We start from the raw sequence: 18,226 nt of genomic DNA, 5'->3' as shown, positions 1-18,226 counted from the left end.
GGCCCTGGGTCTGAACAGCGCCCTGTGCAATTGGGTACTGGACTTCCTGATGGGCCACCCCCAGGTGGTGAATGTAGGACACAACACCTCCACTTTGCTGATCCTCAACACTGGGACCCCACAAGGGTGCGTGCTCAGCCCCCTCCTGTACTCTCTGTTCACCCATGATTGCATGGCCAAGCACACCTCCAACTCATTCATCAAGTTTTCAGACGACACAACAGTAATAGGCTTGATTACCAACAACAATGAGACAGCCTACAGGGAGAAGGTGAGGGCTCTGGGAGTGTGGTACCAGGAAAATAACCTCTCACTCAACGTCAACAAAACAAAGCAGATGACCGTGGACTTCAGGAAACAGCAGAGCCCACTTATCCACATCGACTGGACAGCAGTGGAGAAGGTGTAAAGTTTTAAGTTCCTGGGCATACACATCACTGACAAACTGAAATGGTCCACTCACACAGACAGTGTGGTTAAGAAGGCGCAACAACGCCTCTTCAACCTCAGGAGGCTGAAGAAATTTGCTTGTCGCCTAAAACCCTAACACACTTTTACAGATGCACAATTGAGAGCATCCTGTCGGCTGTATCACCTCCTGGCACGGCAACTGCACCGCCCACATCCGCAGGGCTCTCCAGGGGGTGGTGAAGTCTGCACAACACATCACCGGGGGCAAACTACCTGCCAAAAAGATAATCAAGGACAACAACCAACTGAGCCACTGCCTGTTCACCCCGTTATCACCCAGAAGGCAGCATACCATTGCTGGCTTGCTTCTGAAGATAAACAGGGTTGATCCTGGTCAGTCCCTGGATGGGAGACCAGATGCTGCTGGAAGTGGTGTTGGAGGACCAGTAGGAGGCTTCCTTTCCTCTGGTCTAAAAAAAAATATCCCAATGCCCTAGGGCAGTGATTGGGGACATTTCCCTGTGTAGGGTGCCGTCTTTCAGATGGGATGCTAAATGGGTGTCCTGACTCTCTGTGGTCACTAAAGATCCTATAGCACTTATCGTAAGAGTAGGGGTGTTAACCCTGGTGTCGTGGCTAAATTCCCAATCTGGCCCTCATACCGTCACGATCACCTAATCATCCCCAGTTTACAATTGGCTAATTCATCCCCCTCCTCTCCCCTGAAACTATTCCCCAGGTCGCTGCTGTAAATGAGAATGTGTTCTCAGCCAACTTACCTGGTAAAATAAGGGTTAGATCAAAAAAAGTGAGGTCTGTACAGGTGCATCAAAACTGGGACTGAGAGAATGAAAAGCTTCTCTCTCAAGGCCATCAGACTGTTAAATAGCCATCACTAGCAAAGAGAAGCTGCTACCTATATACACAGACTTGAAATCATTAGCCACTTGAATAAATGGAACACTAGTCACTTTAATAATGTTTACATATCTTGCATTACTCATCTCATATTCCATATTCTGTATTCTACACTATTCTACTGTATCTTAGTTTATGCTGCTCTGACATTGCTTGTCCATATATTTTTATATTCTTAATCCATTTCTTTACTGGTTAGATATTGTTGCACTGTCGGAACTAGAAGCACAAAATCATTTCGCTATATCCGCAATAACATCTGCTAAACAAGTCTATGTGACAAATAACATTTGATTTGATGAATAGCCATGCCATGTGCTAAATTGTAGCGGTGAAGATTGAACAAGGTGCAACTCCCTTTGTATTGCACCTTGTTCAATCTTCACTGCTACAATTTACCACATGGCATGGCCATTCATCAAATCAAATCAAATGTTATTGGTCACATAGACTTCATTTCATTGTAATTACAGCACCATTTAAGGCCAAATCTGCTCCAATAGGCCTATGTTATCCAAGGCAAGTTATCTTTAATGCATTAGAGGTGAGGATTGTCACACTTCCATTGTATTTAACTATTGCCACACTTGTAACAATGCATGAACAAATAAAGCATAAAATACTTTACAACAGATTGTGTATTTTTGTAATAAATATATTTTCAATTCGATTATTATTATTTTTTAAATACAATTGATAGTTTTCCCGCCTTGAATGCACTGTATAGGCAAGATAAAAATATGGAATGTGCTGAGTTGAATAGCAAGATAGCTTCATTTGAGTATACCATCACGGAAGTAGCCACTAAAGTAAACATTTCCAGGCCGACAGCTATAATGTTGCAACTGCAATTTACCAAAGATACTTTACCAGATTCTGTGAGCAATGACTTTCAGAACTTGAACAAATTCAACGAACAGGTGAGCATTCAATAACTCGAAATTTTCGTTTTGAGCGTTAGATAAGAACAGTGAATTGCATGCAAATCTTAGCTGTATGCTTGTAGTCAATATAATAGACAAGCTTTGCTCAGGAACAAATTAATTGACATACCGGTAGTAGTCAAACTGTTATAGAATCATGCTGTTTTTAGTATGATACAATGTTGCAAAATGAAGATGAAACACATTTGTGTCGACAAAGATAGACATTTGTTCCTTAGCAAAGATTGTCTATTATATTGACAAGATAGTCAAGTGACTGCTCTAACAATGGAAATACATGTCCTCAAAGATGGAAGGCAGGCTAGAGGAGGCGAGATCAGACTGGGCAGATACACGTGCAAAGAACAGATCTAAGAGATAGTGGACTCATCTTTGTATCGGTGTCATTATAGTGTCTGTGACAGCATGGGCAGCGCCATTGAGGCCATCTCCATTTTATTTAAAGTGTTCAATTTTTTTTCTTCTTGACTGATTGCTCCCAACTCATAGGAATCCCCACCCGGTTGACTACTTTAAAATGGTGGAATCCCTAAATGGCAATGTCTATGCTAAAATGGGTTATATCCATGATGAGTCCTCTATTTTTCTCTATGAAAACGGGCACAACAAGTTGCAGAAATGCTCACTTATATCAGTGCATTTGTAACAACCTAACCATTATGACATTTCTATTAGATCAAATAAGCCTCACGTAGCAAATTAGCAATTACATTTTTTGTTGACCAAATTCAACTCTCTCTCATTGACCTCTATACAAAAATTCCTCACTTTGTGGGCATATTTTCATAGACAGATTTTTATTTAGGCAGAGTAAAACCTCTCACTTTGTCTCATCCTCTCTGGCCTAAGTCAACATCCCGGGTCACATGACTAGCAAGTGTCACATGATTCATAATTCCAATTAGGTCTTACCTGCCTTACATGTCAACAAAGTAGATCTGTGGCAAAATAGCAAATACTGTATTGAAGAGGCCAATAAACACATTTTAAACTGTTTCCCTGTAGCAATTCACAAGTCTGACTGAGATTCTTTTCAATTTCCTGTTGGAGCCAAAAGAGGTAAACACACCCATGCATGAACTTATTTTTGACATTTTAGTCATTTTGCAGACGCTCTTATCCAGACCGACTTAGTCAGTGCATTCATGTTAAGACAGCTAGGTGAGAGAACCACATATCACAGTTGTAGTAATGCATGTTTTCCTCAATAAAGCCGTTATCAGCAAAGTCAGTGCAAGTAGGAAAAGTCAAGTGCTAGTTTTTATTTTTTGGGGGAGGGAGGAATAAGACTTATTTAATATATTATTTGAAGAGCTTTTTCATTCATGGTGTGCTGTGTGGACAGACAGCCACTTGACTGGTGTTTCATTCATTGTGTTGTGTATGCAGGCGGACAGGTTCCTGCATCAGCTGAGTGAGTTTGCAGGAGAGAATGGGATGAGTGCAGGCCCACTGAGGAACCTCATGAAGAGCCTCCTGCTGCTTCCCCATGGTGAGACTGACCGAGCACTCACAAATAAGCAGATTTAAAAAAAAAAAAAACTTTTGTATTTAGCTTCAAATGTGTACAACATGAAATACACATACACCAAAATATTGTAAAGATTCCATCACACATCTTAGATATATGGTATATCAAGGAAAATGTCATTTTTTGTGGTCCATACTGTTACCACCATAGAGAGAAAAAATGTAAATGCAAAATGTAGTTACAGTTCATATAAGGAAATCAGTCAATTTAAATAAATAAATTAGGCCCCAATCTATGGATTTCACATGACTGGGAATACAGATATGCATCTGCTGGTCACAGATACCTTAAAAAAAAAAGTAGGGGCGTGGATCAGAAAGTCAGTCAGTATCTGGTGTGACTACCATTTGCCCCATGCAGCGCGACACACAGTGGGGCAAAAAAGTATTTAGTCAGCCACCAATTGTGCAAGTTCTCCCACTTAAAAAGATGAGAGGCCTGTAATTTTCATCATAGGTACACTTCAACTATGACAGACAAAATGAGAAAAAGAAATCCAGAAAATCACATTGTAGGATTTTTAATGAATTTATTTGCAAATTATGGTTGAAAATAAGTATTTGGTCACCTACAAACAAGCAAGATTTCTGGCTCTCACAGACCTGCAACTTCTTCTTTACACATAGGTACAAATATCGTACTTTTTGTAGAATTATCCTCTGGTCTGATGAAACAAAAATATAACTGTTTGGCCGTAAAGCCCATTGTTATGTTTGGAGGAAAAAGGGGGAGGCTTGCAAACCGAAGAACACCATCCCAACCGTGAAGCACGGGGGTGGCAGCATCATGTTGTGGGGGTGCTTTGCTGCAGGAGGGACTGGTGCACTTCACAAAATAGATGGCAAAAAATGATGTGGATATATTGAAGCAACATCTCAAGACATCAGTCAGGAAGTTAAAGCTTAGTCGCAAATGGGTCTTCCAAATGGACAATGACCCCAAGCATACTTCCAAAGTTGTGGCAAAATGGCTTAAGGACAACAAAGTCAAGGTATTGGAGTGGCAATCACAAAGACCTGACCTCAATCCTATAGAACATTTGTGGGCAGAACTGAAAAAGCGTGTCTAAGCAAGGAGGCCTACAAACCTGATTCAGTTACACCAGCCCTGTCAGGAGGAATGGCTACCTGAAACTATTGACCCAAGTTAAACAATTTAAAGGCAATGCTACCAAATACTAATTGAGTGTATGTAAACTTCTGACCCACTGGGAATGTGATGAAAGAAATGAAATCTGAAATAAATCATTCTCTCTACTATTATTCTGACATTTCACATTCTTAAAATAAAGTGGTGACCCTAACTGACCTAAGACAAGGAATTATTACTGGAATTAAATGTCAGGAATTGTGGAACTGAGTTTAAATGTGTTTGGCTAAGGTGTATGTAAACTTCCAACTTCAACTGTATGTAGTAGGGTTTCATTCAAATCAAAAGTGGTGGTGTCAAAAGGTGATTGAATTCAAATGGATTTACTCAAAAGGGATAAAGTGTTGTATAATTTAACTCAAACCAAGATTTTTTTTAAATTCTAGGTTCCCTGAAGAAAAATCTGACAGAAGACCAAGTCAAAGAGGACCTTCTCACTTTAGGTCTGTTGTAATATGAAATACCATATGCTGTATGTATCAAAGCTAATCCATACTCCTGTCTCCACAGTCCTCATTATTAATGAGTTTTACAGTGTCACTGCGCAACATAGATAATGTTGTATAATGTTTTCATTTTTAGGAGTCAGTGAAGACAAGGCAGACCATTTTTCACAACAGGTATATTTGATATCATATCCTCCATGCTGTGTCAGTACTCTATTTAAGTACAGTTCTGAATTGAGAAAAAAGGTAATTGATTGACTTTTTATATATATATTTTTTTTCAGTGGAGCCTCCACTACCCTGTGTTGTCCAGGCTGGCTGTAGGACAGACACTGATGGTCAACCAGTTGGTGGACATGGAGTGGAAGTTTGGTGGTAAGACTTAATCAGGGACTGACATCTTATGAACAGAAGACCAGGGCCTGTAAGAACAGTAGTGCTGATCTAGGATCAGTTTAGCCTTTTCGATAATAATGAATACTTATTATATGGCCAGGATGGACCTGATCCTAGATCCGTACTTCTACTCTGAGATACTTTAAGAATAGGGGGCAAGGATAGAATTGCCATTGTAAATAACCCTCATCGTATTATAGATAGATGGATGTTGTGTATAGTGTGCATTTGGGATGGATGAATTAGCCTATTCCTGGTCCTCTCCATGAAGGATGAGGGTGAAGGGGAGAGAGAGAGAGGGGGTAATACGGAGCTTATCTTTGGGGAGGCACAGCTTTCTCTTTTCTCGTTGAGATGTACAAAGGCCACTAAATTGCTCTATACACTTGAATAGGCACGAACAGAGCCATGTATTTAGAGAGTTGGGCCAATGCAGTTTCTACATTATGATGCATTTACATGAACGCTTCTTGCTCCGGGCCAAACTCTCCGCAATGGGTTGAGACAGAGGCAGAACACACGTGGGTAAAGCAACGTTTTGAAAATGATATTGCTTAGAGCAGTGGTTCCCAAACTTTGTATAGTCCCGTACCTCTTCAAACATTCAACCTCCAGCTGCTTACCTCCTCTAGGGTCAGCGTACTCTCAAATGTTGTTTTTTGCCTTCATTGTATGCAGCTGGAGGTTGAATGTTTGAAGGGACACTGGACTATAACAAGTTTGGGAACCACTGCCTTCATTGTTAAACATAAGAATGAGTGAGTTTTTGTCACAACCCAGCTCGTGGGAAGTGACAGAGTTCTTATAGGACCAGGGCACAAATAATAATCAATAATTTTGCTCTTTATTTAGCCATTTTACATTTTAAAATTGTATTTGTTCATCAAAAATGGTGAATACAGGTTAATAAGAAGGGTGTGCTTGAAAGGATGCACATAACTCTGCAATGTTGGGTTGTTTTGGAGAGAGTCTCAGTCTTAAATCATTTTCCACACACATTCTGTGCCTGTATTTAGTTTTCCTGCTAGTGAGGGCCGAGAATCCACTCTCACATAGGTACGTGGTTGCAAAGAGCATCAGTGTCTTAACAGCAAGTTTTGCCAAGGCAGGATACTCTGAGCACAGCCCAATCCATAAATCTGGCAGTGGCTTCTGATTTAAATTTTCACAGAACCGCTTGTTACAATTTCGATGAGGTTCTCTTGTTCATATATCAGTAAATGGACTGGAGGCAGGGCATGGAAAGGGATAACGACTCCAGTTGTTTTTGTCGTCCTTTTCGGGAAAGTATCTGCGTGATTGCGCACCCAGCTCACTCAGGTGCTTCGCTATAGCACATTTGACAAGCTTGAGTTCATTTGCACACAAAAAATCATACAATGATGGAAGGACCTGTGTGTTGTCTTTGTTAATGCAGACAGAAATTTTTCAATTTTGTCCTGCGCATTGAATATAGTTGCAGAAAGTCCCTGTAATCCTAGATTGAGATCATTCAGGCGAGAAAAAACATCACCCAGTTAGGCCAGTCGTGTGAGAAACTCGTCATCATGCAAGCGGTCAGACACGTGAAAAGGATGGTCAGTGAAAACTTTAAGCTCTCAATTTAAAAAACATGTAAATTCTTTGCCCCTTGATAACCAGCGCACTTCTGTATGTTGTAAAAGCTTTACATGGTCGCTGCCCATATCATTGCATAGTGCAGAAAATTCACGAGAGTTCAGGGGCCTTCCTTTAACAAAGTTATCCATTTTCACTGTAGTGTCCAAAATGTCTTTCAAGCTGTCAGGCATTCCCTTGGCAGCAAGAGCCTCTCGGTGGATGCTGCAGTGTACCCAAGTGGCATCGGGAGCAACTGCTTGCACGCACGCTACCACTCCACTATGTCTCCCTCTCATGGCTTTTGCGCCATCAGTACAGATACCAACACATCTTGACCACCAAAGTCCATTTGATGTCACAAAGCTGTCCAGTACTTTAAAAATATCCTCTCCTGTTGTCCTGGTTTCCAGTGGTTTGCGGAAGAGGATGTCTTTCTTAATTGCCCCCCCCCCCCCCATAAACGTAACGGACGTATACCAGGAGCTGTGCCAGGCCCGCCACATCTGTTGACTCGTCCAGCTGTAAAGCATATAATTCACTGGCTTGTATGATAAGCAGTAATTGTTTCAAAACATCTCCTGCCATGTCACTGATGTGTCGTGAAACAGTGTTGTTTGATGAAGCCATTGTCTGTATAGTTTTTTAAAACTTTTCCCCCAGCATTGTCCCAACCATATCTGTGGCAGCAAGAATAATTAAGTCCCCCACAATAGTATGGGGCTTGCCTGTCCACTCAGTAGCTCACCGTATAAGATGCTTCTAGCCCCTTCTTATTAACCTGTTGGATCTCTGGGGGCGCTATTTCATTTTTGGATAAAAAACGTTCCCGTTTTAAGCGCGATATTTTGTCACGAAAAGATGCTCGACTATGCATATTCTTGACCGTTTTGGAAAGAAAACACTCTGAAGTTTCAGAATCTGCAAAGATTTTGTCTGTAAGTACCCCAGAACTCATTCTACAGGCGAAACCAAGATGATGCATCACCCAGGAATTAGCAGAATTTCTGAAGCTCTGTTTTCCATTGTCTCCTTATATGGCTGTGATTGCGCAAGGAATGAGCCTACACTTTCTGTCGTTCGCCCAAGGTCTTAGCAGCATTGTGACGTATTTGTAGGCATATCATTGGAAGATTGACCATAAGAGACTACATTTTCCAAGTGTCCGCCTGGTGTCCTGCGTCGAATTCGGTGCGCAATTGCCAGCTGCTTCCACTTTACCATTTGATTCAGGGGAGAAAGCATGTGTCCAAGAACGATGTATCAATGAAGAGATATGTGAAAAACACCTTGATGATTGATTCTAAACAGCGTTTGCCATGTTTTCAGTCGATATTATGGAGTTAATTTGGAAAAAAGTTCGCGTTTTGAGGACTGAATTTTCGGTTTTTTTTTGGTAGCCAAATGTGATGTATAAAACGGAGCTATTTCTAATACACAAAGAATCTTTTTGGAAAAACTGAGCATCTGCTATCCAACTGAGAGTATCCTCATTGAAAACATCAGAAGTTCTTCAAAGGTAAATGATTTTATTTGAAGGCTTTTATGTTTTTGTTGAAATGTTGCGTGCTGGATGCTAACGCTAATGCTAACGCTAAATCCTTTGTTTGCTAGCTACTGTTACACAAATTATTGTTTTCCTATGGTTGAGAAGCATATTTTGAAAATCTGAGATGACAGTTTTGTTTACAAAAGGCTAAGCTTGCGAGATGGCATATTTATTTCATTTCATTTGCGATTTTCATGAATAGTTAACGTTGCGTTATGGTAATGAGCTTGAGTCTGTATTCCTGATACCGGATCCGGTATGGGGAGTTCCAAGAGGTTAATGGTATCTGTTGCTTTTATACGTCTTACTACTCGAAAGTTGTCTTTATTCTTCCTCAAACTCCTGTGGCTTATTTTTCAAATTGTCATGTTTCATTTCTAAATGTCTGTGCGAGAGTGAAGTTTCCCGCGAGAGTAATGGTTAATGTGATTTGATGTTAATTATTTAACTAGGCTACCTGTATTTGACATTGTTTTTATTGCGCTGAACACTAGATGGTTTCATTTTATTGTTGGCAGTGAAATGAGGCTACTCAGGCGAGAGAAAAACCTCACCTAAATGTATAGCCCTGTTGGAAAATATAAATGTACTGTATGAAAATGTTAAGAAAAATATTTTTTGTTGAAGAAAAAAAATCACATTTTTATTTGGCGTACCCCAGACGGCATTGCGCATACCTCTGGGGAATACCTGGCTTAGAGGATCCAATCGCTGATTACTTTGTTTTGTTCAACAACCATCATCACAAACTACTTCAACGATGGCAGTCTCACTGAAGTATGTAGCGAACATAGCGCAGAGGAACCATTCCGTTTGAGTCGTCAGGCAAAGTCATGTTAGCTTTCCATTAACATAGCACTGTTTAAATATTCCCCATGTTATGGAACTGAAAGTCTAAAATTAGAACAATATTCAAAATTCTAAAAGTTGACCTAACTCTCTAAATATATGTCTCTGGGCACGACAACATGAGCAGAGCATGCTATTGTGGTTTGTTGGCTTTAGACTCATTAAGTTATCTGTTGTGATTAGGTGTACAACGATACATAAAATGTTTGTGATCAGTGAATGGTCTAAACTGAAAGATTTAACAGTGGCCTAATGACTCAACCAATCAGTATTCACTATACTAAGTAACGATTATGCTAAGTACTATACGTGAGTATGCTAAGTACAATCTTCATTTAACAAATTACTGCTCAGGCATCCCTATTATTGCTCAGGCATCTGCGCATGTCTATAATCCACGTGTCTCGAGCACTTGGCTGAAGCCAAGCTAAATGCCTCCCTCTCTTGATAGTTAAAAGTGCAGTTCAATTACAATATGGACAATAAGGCATTGTGATTGAATGTTGTCTGTCTCCATAGTGACCGTGGGGACGAGTGAACTTCAGAAAGTTGGAAACACCTTTCTACAGGTATTATTTGTTGCCATCATGATTACATATAGAATAAATGTACAGTGCCTTCAGAAAATATCCATACCCCTTGACTTATTCCACATTTTATTGTGTTACAGCCTGAATTGAAAATTTATTTAACATTTTAAAAATTCTCACCCAACTACACACAATACCCCATAATGATAGTGAAAACATGTTTTTAGAAATGTTTGCTAATTTATTGAAAATTAAATACAGAAATATCTAATTTACATATGTATTTACACCCCTGAGTCAATATATGTTAGAATCACCTTTGGCAGCGATTACAGCTGTGAGTCGTTCTGGAAAGTCTCTAAGAGCTTTGCACACCTGGATTGTACAATATATTTTTTAAATTTTTTTAATCAAGGTCTGTCAAGTTGGTTGTTGATCATTGCTAAAGAGACATGTTCAAGTCTTGCCATATATTTTCAAGCTGATTTAAGTCAAAACTGTAACTAGGCCACTCAAGAACATTTTATGTCGTCTTGGTAAGCAACTCCTTGTGTATATTTGGCCTTGTGTTTTAGGTTATTGTCCTGCTGAAAGGTGAATTTGTTTCCCAGTGTCTGTTGGAAAGCAGACTGAACAATGTTTTCCTATAGGATTTTGCCTTCGCTTTATTCCATTTATTTTTATCCTAAAAAACTCCCTAGTCCTTGCCGATGACAATAAATGACATTTATTGGATATTTCAAACTTTTTTAACAAATCAAAAACTGAAAAATTGGGCGTGCAAAATTATTCAGCCCCTTTACTTTCAGTGCAGCAAACTCTCTCCAGAAGTTCAGTGAGGATCTCTGAATGATCCAATGTTGACCTAAATGACTAATGATGATAAATACAATCCACCTGTGTGTAATCAAGTCTCCGTATAAATGCACCTGCACTGTGATAGTCTCAGAGGTCCGTTAAAAGCGAAGAGAGCATCATGAAGAACAAGGAACACACCAGGCAGGTCCGAGATACTGTTGTGAAGAAGTTAAAAGCCGGATTTGGATACAAAAATATTTCCCAAGCTTTAAACATCCCAAGGAGCACTGTGCAAGCGATAATATTGAAATGGAAGGAGTATCAGACCACTGCAAATCTACCAAGACCTGGCCGTCCCTCTAAACCTTCAGCTCATACAAGGAGAAGACTGATCAGAGATGCAGCCAAGAGGCCCATGATCACTCTGGATGAACTGCAGAGATCTACAGCTGAGGTGGGAGACTCTGTCCATAGGACAACAATCAGTCGTATATTGCACAAATCTGGCCTTTATGGAAGAGTGGCAAGAAGAAAGCCATTTCTTAAAGATATCCATAAAAAGTGTCGTTTAAAGTTTGCCACAAGCCACCTGGGAGACACACCAAACATGTGGAAGAAGGTGCTCTGGTCAGATGAAACCAAAATTGAACTTTTTGGCAACAATGCAAAACGTTATGTAAAAGCAACACAGCTCATCACCCTGAACACACCATACCCACTGTCAAACATGGTGGTGGCAGCATCATGGTTTGGGCCTGCTTTTCTTCAGCAGGGACAGGGAAGATGGTTAAAATTGATGGGAAGATGGATGGAGCCAAATACAGGACCATTCTGGAAGAACCTGATGGAGTCTGCAAAAGACCTGAGACTGGGACGGAGATTTGTCTTCCAACAAGACAATGATCCAAAACATAAAGCAAAATCTACAATGGAATGGTTCAAAAATAAACATATCCAGGTGTTAGAATGGCCAAGTCAAAGTCCAGACCTGAATCCAATCGAGAATCTGTGGAAAGAACTGAAAACTGCTGTTCACAAATGCTCTCCATCCAACCTCACTGAGCTCGAGCTGTTTTGCAAGGAGGAATGGGAAAAAATGTCAGTCTCTCGATGTGCAAAACTGATAGAGACATACCCCAAGCGACTTACAGCTGTAATCGCAGCAAAAGTTGGCGCTACAAAGTATTAACTTAAGGGGGCTGAATAATTTTGCACGCCCAATTTTTCAGTTTTTGATTTGTTAAAAAAGTTTGAAATATCCAATAAATGTCGTTCCACTTCATGATTGTGTCCCACTTGTTGTTGATTCTTCACAAAAAAATACAGTTTTATATCTTTATGTTTGAAGCCTGAAATGTGGCAAAAGGTCGCAAAGTTCAAGGGGGCCGAATACTTTCGCAAGGCACTATATATATATATATATATTTTTTAACCAATCTACCAATAGGTGCCCTTTGCGAGGCATTGGGAAAACCTCCCTGGTCTTTATGGTTGAATCAATGTTTGAAATTCACTGCTCGACTGAGGGACCTTACAGATAATTGTATGTGTGGGGTAGCGAGATGAGAGTGTTTACAATGATTTTTGAAAGACTATTATTGCAGTCCATGCAACTTATTGTGACTTGTTAAGCACATTTTTACTCCTGAACTTAAGCTTGCCATAACAAAGAGGTTGAATACTTATTGACTCAAGACATTTCAGCTTTTCATATTTTATTAATTTGTAACTTATTCTAATAAACATAATTCCACTTTGATATTATGCGGTATTGTGTGTAGGCCAGTGACACAATCTCTATTCAATCCATTTTCAATGCAGGCTGTAATGAAACAAAATGTGGAAAAAGTCTAGGAGTGTGAGTACTTTCTGAATAGATTGACCAGGTTCTCAAATATGGCTAATACAATATGGATTCAGTGTGTATCTACTGTCTAGACCACATATGTCAGAGTCAAGGCCCGCGGGCCACATCCGGCCCGCAAGAAGGTTTTTTACGGCCCCTGGGATGATCTTGATTTATTATTAGAACCGGCCCGCAGCAAGCCGGCAGCCCGCAGATCTTTTACACGCACCAATACTACATTTCCCACAATGCAAAGGTGACGCACCGAGCAGTAGGCTGCTTCATTTCAATATTTATTGGCACAGCAGTCGTCAGCATCACAGTAAAATTAACTTTCAGATACCCATCAAAAATGGCAAAACGGAAGGTGGATACTGAGAACCGGGGGTTTCAAACAAGGTGGGAGTCGGAGTATATGTTCACGAAGGTAGCTGGAAAACCTGTGTGTCTTCTGTGTGGAGAAAGTGTGGCGGTACTGAAAGAGTATAATCTGAGACGACATTATGAAACGAAACACGCGGACACACACGCGGACGCAACTGTCAAGGCCAGTTTTATTTTGGCAGAAGAGATCGCTAAATCAGCCCGGCCATTTACGGAGGGGGATTTCATCAAAAACTGCATGATTAAAGTTTGTGACGAAGTTTGCCCAGAAAAAAGGCAACTCTTTTTAAATGTGAGTCTGAGCAGAAACACCATTGCCGAGAGAGTAGACCAGTTGTCCATCAATCTAAAAGAGCAGCTTGTGAAAAAGGGAAAAGATTTTATTGCATATTCCTTGGCTGTGGATGAGAGCACCGACATTTCTGACATTGCCCAGTTGTCAATTTTCATCCGCGGAGTGGACTCCAACCTAAGCGTGACAGAGGAGTTTTTGGCTTTACGTCCTATGCATGGCACAACTACGGGGCATGATTTGTATGAAGAGGTGTCAAGATGTGTAAATGAGATGGAGCTGCCTTGGGAAAAACTCGTGGGTTTGACAACCGACGGAGCACCTGCGATGTGTGGACACAGGAGCGGACTGGTGGCGAAGATACGGGAAAAGATGCAAGAGGAAAACGCGACAGGTGAGCTGACAGCTTATCATTGTATCATACACCAGGAAGCGTTGTGCGGTAAAGCCTTGAAAATGGAGCATGTAATGAGCATCATCACGCGCACAGTTAACTTTATCAGAGCCAAAGGTTTGAATCACCGCCAGTTCAAGGCATTTCTGACGGAGTTAGAAACGGAGCATGGTGATTTGCCTTATCACACAGAGGTGCGATGGCTAAGCCAGGGAAAGGTGCTTCAAAGATGTTTCGAGCTTCGTGAGGAGATTTGTCTGTTCTTGGACAGCAAAGGGAAAGACACAACACAACTCCGAGACGAAATGTTTCTGTGTGAAATGGCTTTTCTGTGTGACATTACGAGTCATCTGAATGCAATAAACTTGCAGCTGCAGGGTCGGGATCGTGTCATCTCTGATATGTACAGTACAGTGAAGGCATTTAAAACCAAACTGACTCTGTGGGAGACGCAGATGCGGAAAGAAAATTTGAGCCACTTTCCCAGCTGCCAGACCATGAAAGAGAAGCTCTCTACCAGTGCGTTCCCGAGCACACAGTTGGCTGATAAAATAGGTATGCTTGCCGCTGACTTTCGATGCCGATTTGCTGACTTTGAAGCACAAAAAAGCAGGTTGGAACTGCTCGGTAACCCATTTGCTGTTGACGTGGAAAGCTCACCACCAAACCTCCAAATGGAGTTGATTGACCTCCAATGCAATGATGCACTGAGGGCAAAATATGCGGCAGTGGGTGCTGCGGAGTTCGCCCGTTTCCTCCCCGGCACAATGCCCCAGCTGCGCATCCAGGCTGCTCAAACGTTGTCTATGTTTGGCAGCACATACCTGTGTGAACAACTGTTTTCTTTGATGAACCTGAACAAAACATCACACAGAAGTCGACTTACTGCTGAACACCTCCACTCAATTCTGAGGATTTCTTCAGCTCAGAGCCTTACCCCGAACATTGATGAACTTGTGGAAAAGATGGGACACCACCAAGTATCACCCTCAACCTCAAACAAGTGAACATTACTGTGCAATCACATATTTAGAGTTTTTACTCAGTTCAAGTTTAAAAGTTAAAATTTAATATTTGTTTTCACTGCATGTTACTTCTCCTTAAACAAAGTGTTGTTTTTGATTAATAGATTTTTGCACTTTATTTTTTTGTATTTCAATCCAATTATATTTTAAAAATATTTCAGTTGAGTGGATGATAGAAAATTGCTATTATTGTTTTTTCTTTGAAGTAAATTTAGCCCACTTTTGCTAAAATAGAAAATATAGTCTACTGATGGTGCCTTGAATACCGGTTTCTTTCATTTAATGTTCATGTTATGGGGATATTTATATAAAGGAAATTTGTCTTTTGTGTCTGTTGAAAATTAAAGATTACTGACAGAGCCATAAGAAAATATTGCTTTATTTATCTGATCATATTGTAATATATTTGTTAGGTTTTCAGTAGGTTCAATTAGGTTCACTAGACTATATGCGTCATTTAAAATTTTTTCAATGAACATTCGAACAGTCCGGCCCTCGTCTTGTAGCTGATTTTTTTATTTGGCCCTCCGTCCATTTGACTTTGACACCCCTGGTCTAGACCATAAACCCATAGCGTAGAGGTTAAAATAAGGCTGATGGACAGTAACATTTTATTGTAAGAAGTGTGAATTATGAATGTTACAGGTTTATGGATTAACTGACTGACCGATGAAGGTGTGATAGATCGCTATGACAACAGACTTAGCCGTTAGTTTTCGTGGTCTGCCTTCCTACTTGTCAAAATTCCTGCGGACTGCTAATACTGTATTTCTCCCCTTCAGCCGCTTTAATGTGTTGACAAAAGTATGTCCACACACAGTGAAAGTAGCACTCTGAATGAGCATAGCATGAGCATATGTTTAGTACTAGCACAATATACACAATCTGTCCTCACCAATGTCTAATGTTTCAAAGACATTGGCACATTGCTGTTTTCTACTGCACTATTTGAAAATATATATATATATATGTCTCTTCCAGCTTAAGTTGGTCATCAGAAAGGGGAACTCAACTGAAAATGTCTACATGGGTGAGTCTCTAACTCGTACTGTACCCCAGTCAGTATGTCATTGGTTCACTTTGCTTATTGTTCTTGGTATCATTCACAGATTTTGGTCTGTTTTTTTTGTTGTTATTTTTTAAAATTTTTCTTTTAGAGTTGACCCTCCCCCAGTTTTACAACTTTCTCCATGAAATGGAGAGGGCCAAAGCCAGTATGGACTGTTTCAGCTGAGCCTGATCGCCAGTAGCAAGAGCATGTACTGAATATGTGTCCTAGAGGAGCAGCAGAAAACAAAAGAGGAGATGGAAGTGATTGACACTGGATGGATCCCAATTGGCACTCTATTCCCTTTATAGTGAACAGGGGCAATTTGGGGCATGCATGCAGTTCAAAATAGAACATACTGAATCTGAATGAACCTTCCAGGTTCTCACATACCAAGATTTCAATATTTCTTTTGTGTTATTTTGACATTTGTCTTTTGAAATGTGCACAATTGTTTTGCAGTAGTGATTTTGTGTGTATTAGTAACTGTCCGTGAGTTTGTTTTGCGAGAAAGTATTATATTGTAACCCAATGACTTTAATTCCATTGGCTGTCACGACAAGTGATGTGAGGCATACGTGTAACAATTTTTTGCAATCTCTCGTCATTTATATTACTGATTTGCTTAACTTTTTATTTTTAACAAAATCAAATGGAACATGATTCACACTTGCACTTACTTTTTTCTCTCCAAATAAAGTATTCAGATGTTGTCATATTGGTCTGCTGTAGGTATTCACATAATGAATGAATGATAGAAATTCTGAATAATATCCTCAGACAATTACACAACAAGATAGTCAGTTATTACGCTGATATAGAACATACTGTAAAATTGGTTCTAATAACAGGTTTCAGTAGATATTCCACTGACACCAACATGAGACAACGATGGGGAGCCAAATACACTGTAGAGAGAAGCATGTGAATACTAGTTGTTATTCCATCCTACTTTTATACCTTAATTAGCCAAGAAGTCACATTAAATGTACACCCATCCATTTCCCCAAAAGGAAATAGTTCATACTAGCATTTGGGCCTGCAACAATGATCTGTCATTTGTGGACATTCTGTATTCATTAAATGTTGTGAATAAGAGCTTGAAGCAGAAAACAACTTTAATATTGTAATCTCTACCAATTTTGTGGCAGAGCCGCGATGAGTTGGTTATCATTTTGTATTGATCATACACCTCCATACACTATTGTTAGTTGCTTGTGTGACAATTTTACCGTTCTTGTTTTACAATGTCCTTCATAAATATACTCTTATACATTTTTTCCCTAATTAAAAATAATATTAAATATTTTTTTCTCTCTCAGTATATTGGAGTTTAGCCATATTTACTGTACTATTAGAACTGCCTTTTCTGGAGGATGAAATTTGAAATTGTAGCCAACTATGTATGACTTAATTTTAAAATTAGGATAAACAGGGATCCATTTTCAGTACCACCAATGGGTCAAAAAGGAAAAGAGCCCACTCTCCTAGTAGCTTCCTAGCAAATCCATTTGGATTTAGATACAATGGAGGCTTTAGGAGAGAGGTTTGGGTTTAAACAAAAACAACCTAACACTGCCTGCATTGCTGCTTACATGGTTATTATGACAAATAGGATGTTGAGCAGAATGTGATTTGTTTTTGGAGAAGTAAAACTTAAGAGGAATGTCTGTCTCCACTTGTCTCAGTGAATGTACAGTATATGATCTTGCACTTGTTTGTATTAAGTAACTTATCAGCCATGGCTTTCCACGTTTAATGACAATGTCATCAATTCATTCGATTACTCATTCAGTCATCTTGGGTTTAATGTCTTCTTTATGAACATATCTTCTGTCTGACCCTACTCACTCACTCTTTCAGTTTCTCAAGTTGCTGGCCTCCTCCCAAAATCCCCCCTCTTCTCCTCTTTCACTTTTTATTCACTCTTCCCTCCCTGACAATCCCTGCATGTCGGTGCTTGTCCCAGCCAATACTAAGTCTATTCAGAAGAAGAAAGGAGGGAAATATTGGTCTCTACTTAAGTGAGCTCCAAAACAATTTTGTGGTTGTTTTAGCTCTGTACTCCAGCACTTTGGATTTGAAATGACACAGTAACTATGAGGTTATAGTGCAGACTG

General features: G+C 39.9%; 1 protein-coding gene across 2 annotated transcripts; it reads left to right on the top strand.

The window, feature by feature from the left end:
• Positions 1-2,114: 2,114 nt before the first annotated feature.
• Positions 2,115-17,904, top strand: LOC139368704 (COMM domain-containing protein 7-like). 2 transcript variants are annotated; one of them, XM_071107967.1, is made up of 9 exons: positions 2,121-2,249; positions 3,279-3,332; positions 3,663-3,765; positions 5,340-5,396; positions 5,536-5,573; positions 5,684-5,774; positions 10,309-10,358; positions 16,040-16,088; positions 16,216-17,904. In XM_071107967.1, exons 1-9 carry the CDS (start codon positions 2,166-2,168, stop codon positions 16,290-16,292), a joined length of 603 nt encoding a protein of 200 aa, XP_070964068.1. In that variant the 5' UTR covers positions 2,121-2,165; the 3' UTR covers positions 16,293-17,904. The 2 variants fall into 2 exon arrangements, with proteins under 2 accessions (XP_070964067.1, XP_070964068.1); XM_071107966.1 differs by lacking the exon at positions 3,279-3,332 and having other exon boundaries at positions 2,115-2,249.
• The last annotated feature ends 322 nt before the right edge of the window (positions 17,905-18,226 follow it).

The sequence above is a fragment of the Oncorhynchus clarkii genome, chromosome 16 (genome assembly GCF_045791955.1).
Source record: "Oncorhynchus clarkii lewisi isolate Uvic-CL-2024 chromosome 16, UVic_Ocla_1.0, whole genome shotgun sequence".
In the NCBI taxonomy this organism is placed as follows: domain Eukaryota; kingdom Metazoa; phylum Chordata; class Actinopteri; order Salmoniformes; family Salmonidae; genus Oncorhynchus; species Oncorhynchus clarkii.
This window is presented reverse-complemented; position numbering and strand designations above follow the sequence as displayed.

Bases quoted from the DNA above. Each gene is read 5' to 3' on its own strand.
- LOC139368704 (XM_071107967.1), top strand. From the start codon at position 2,166: ATGTTGCAACTGCAATTTACCAAAGATACTTTACCAGATTCTGTGAGC. The intron at 2,250-3,278 runs GTGAGCATTCAA...GTTTCCCTGTAG, and splicing joins TGAACAAATTCAACGAACAG to CAATTCACAAGTCTGACTGA. The intron at 3,333-3,662 runs GTAAACACACCC...TTGTGTATGCAG, and splicing joins TCCTGTTGGAGCCAAAAGAG to GCGGACAGGTTCCTGCATCA.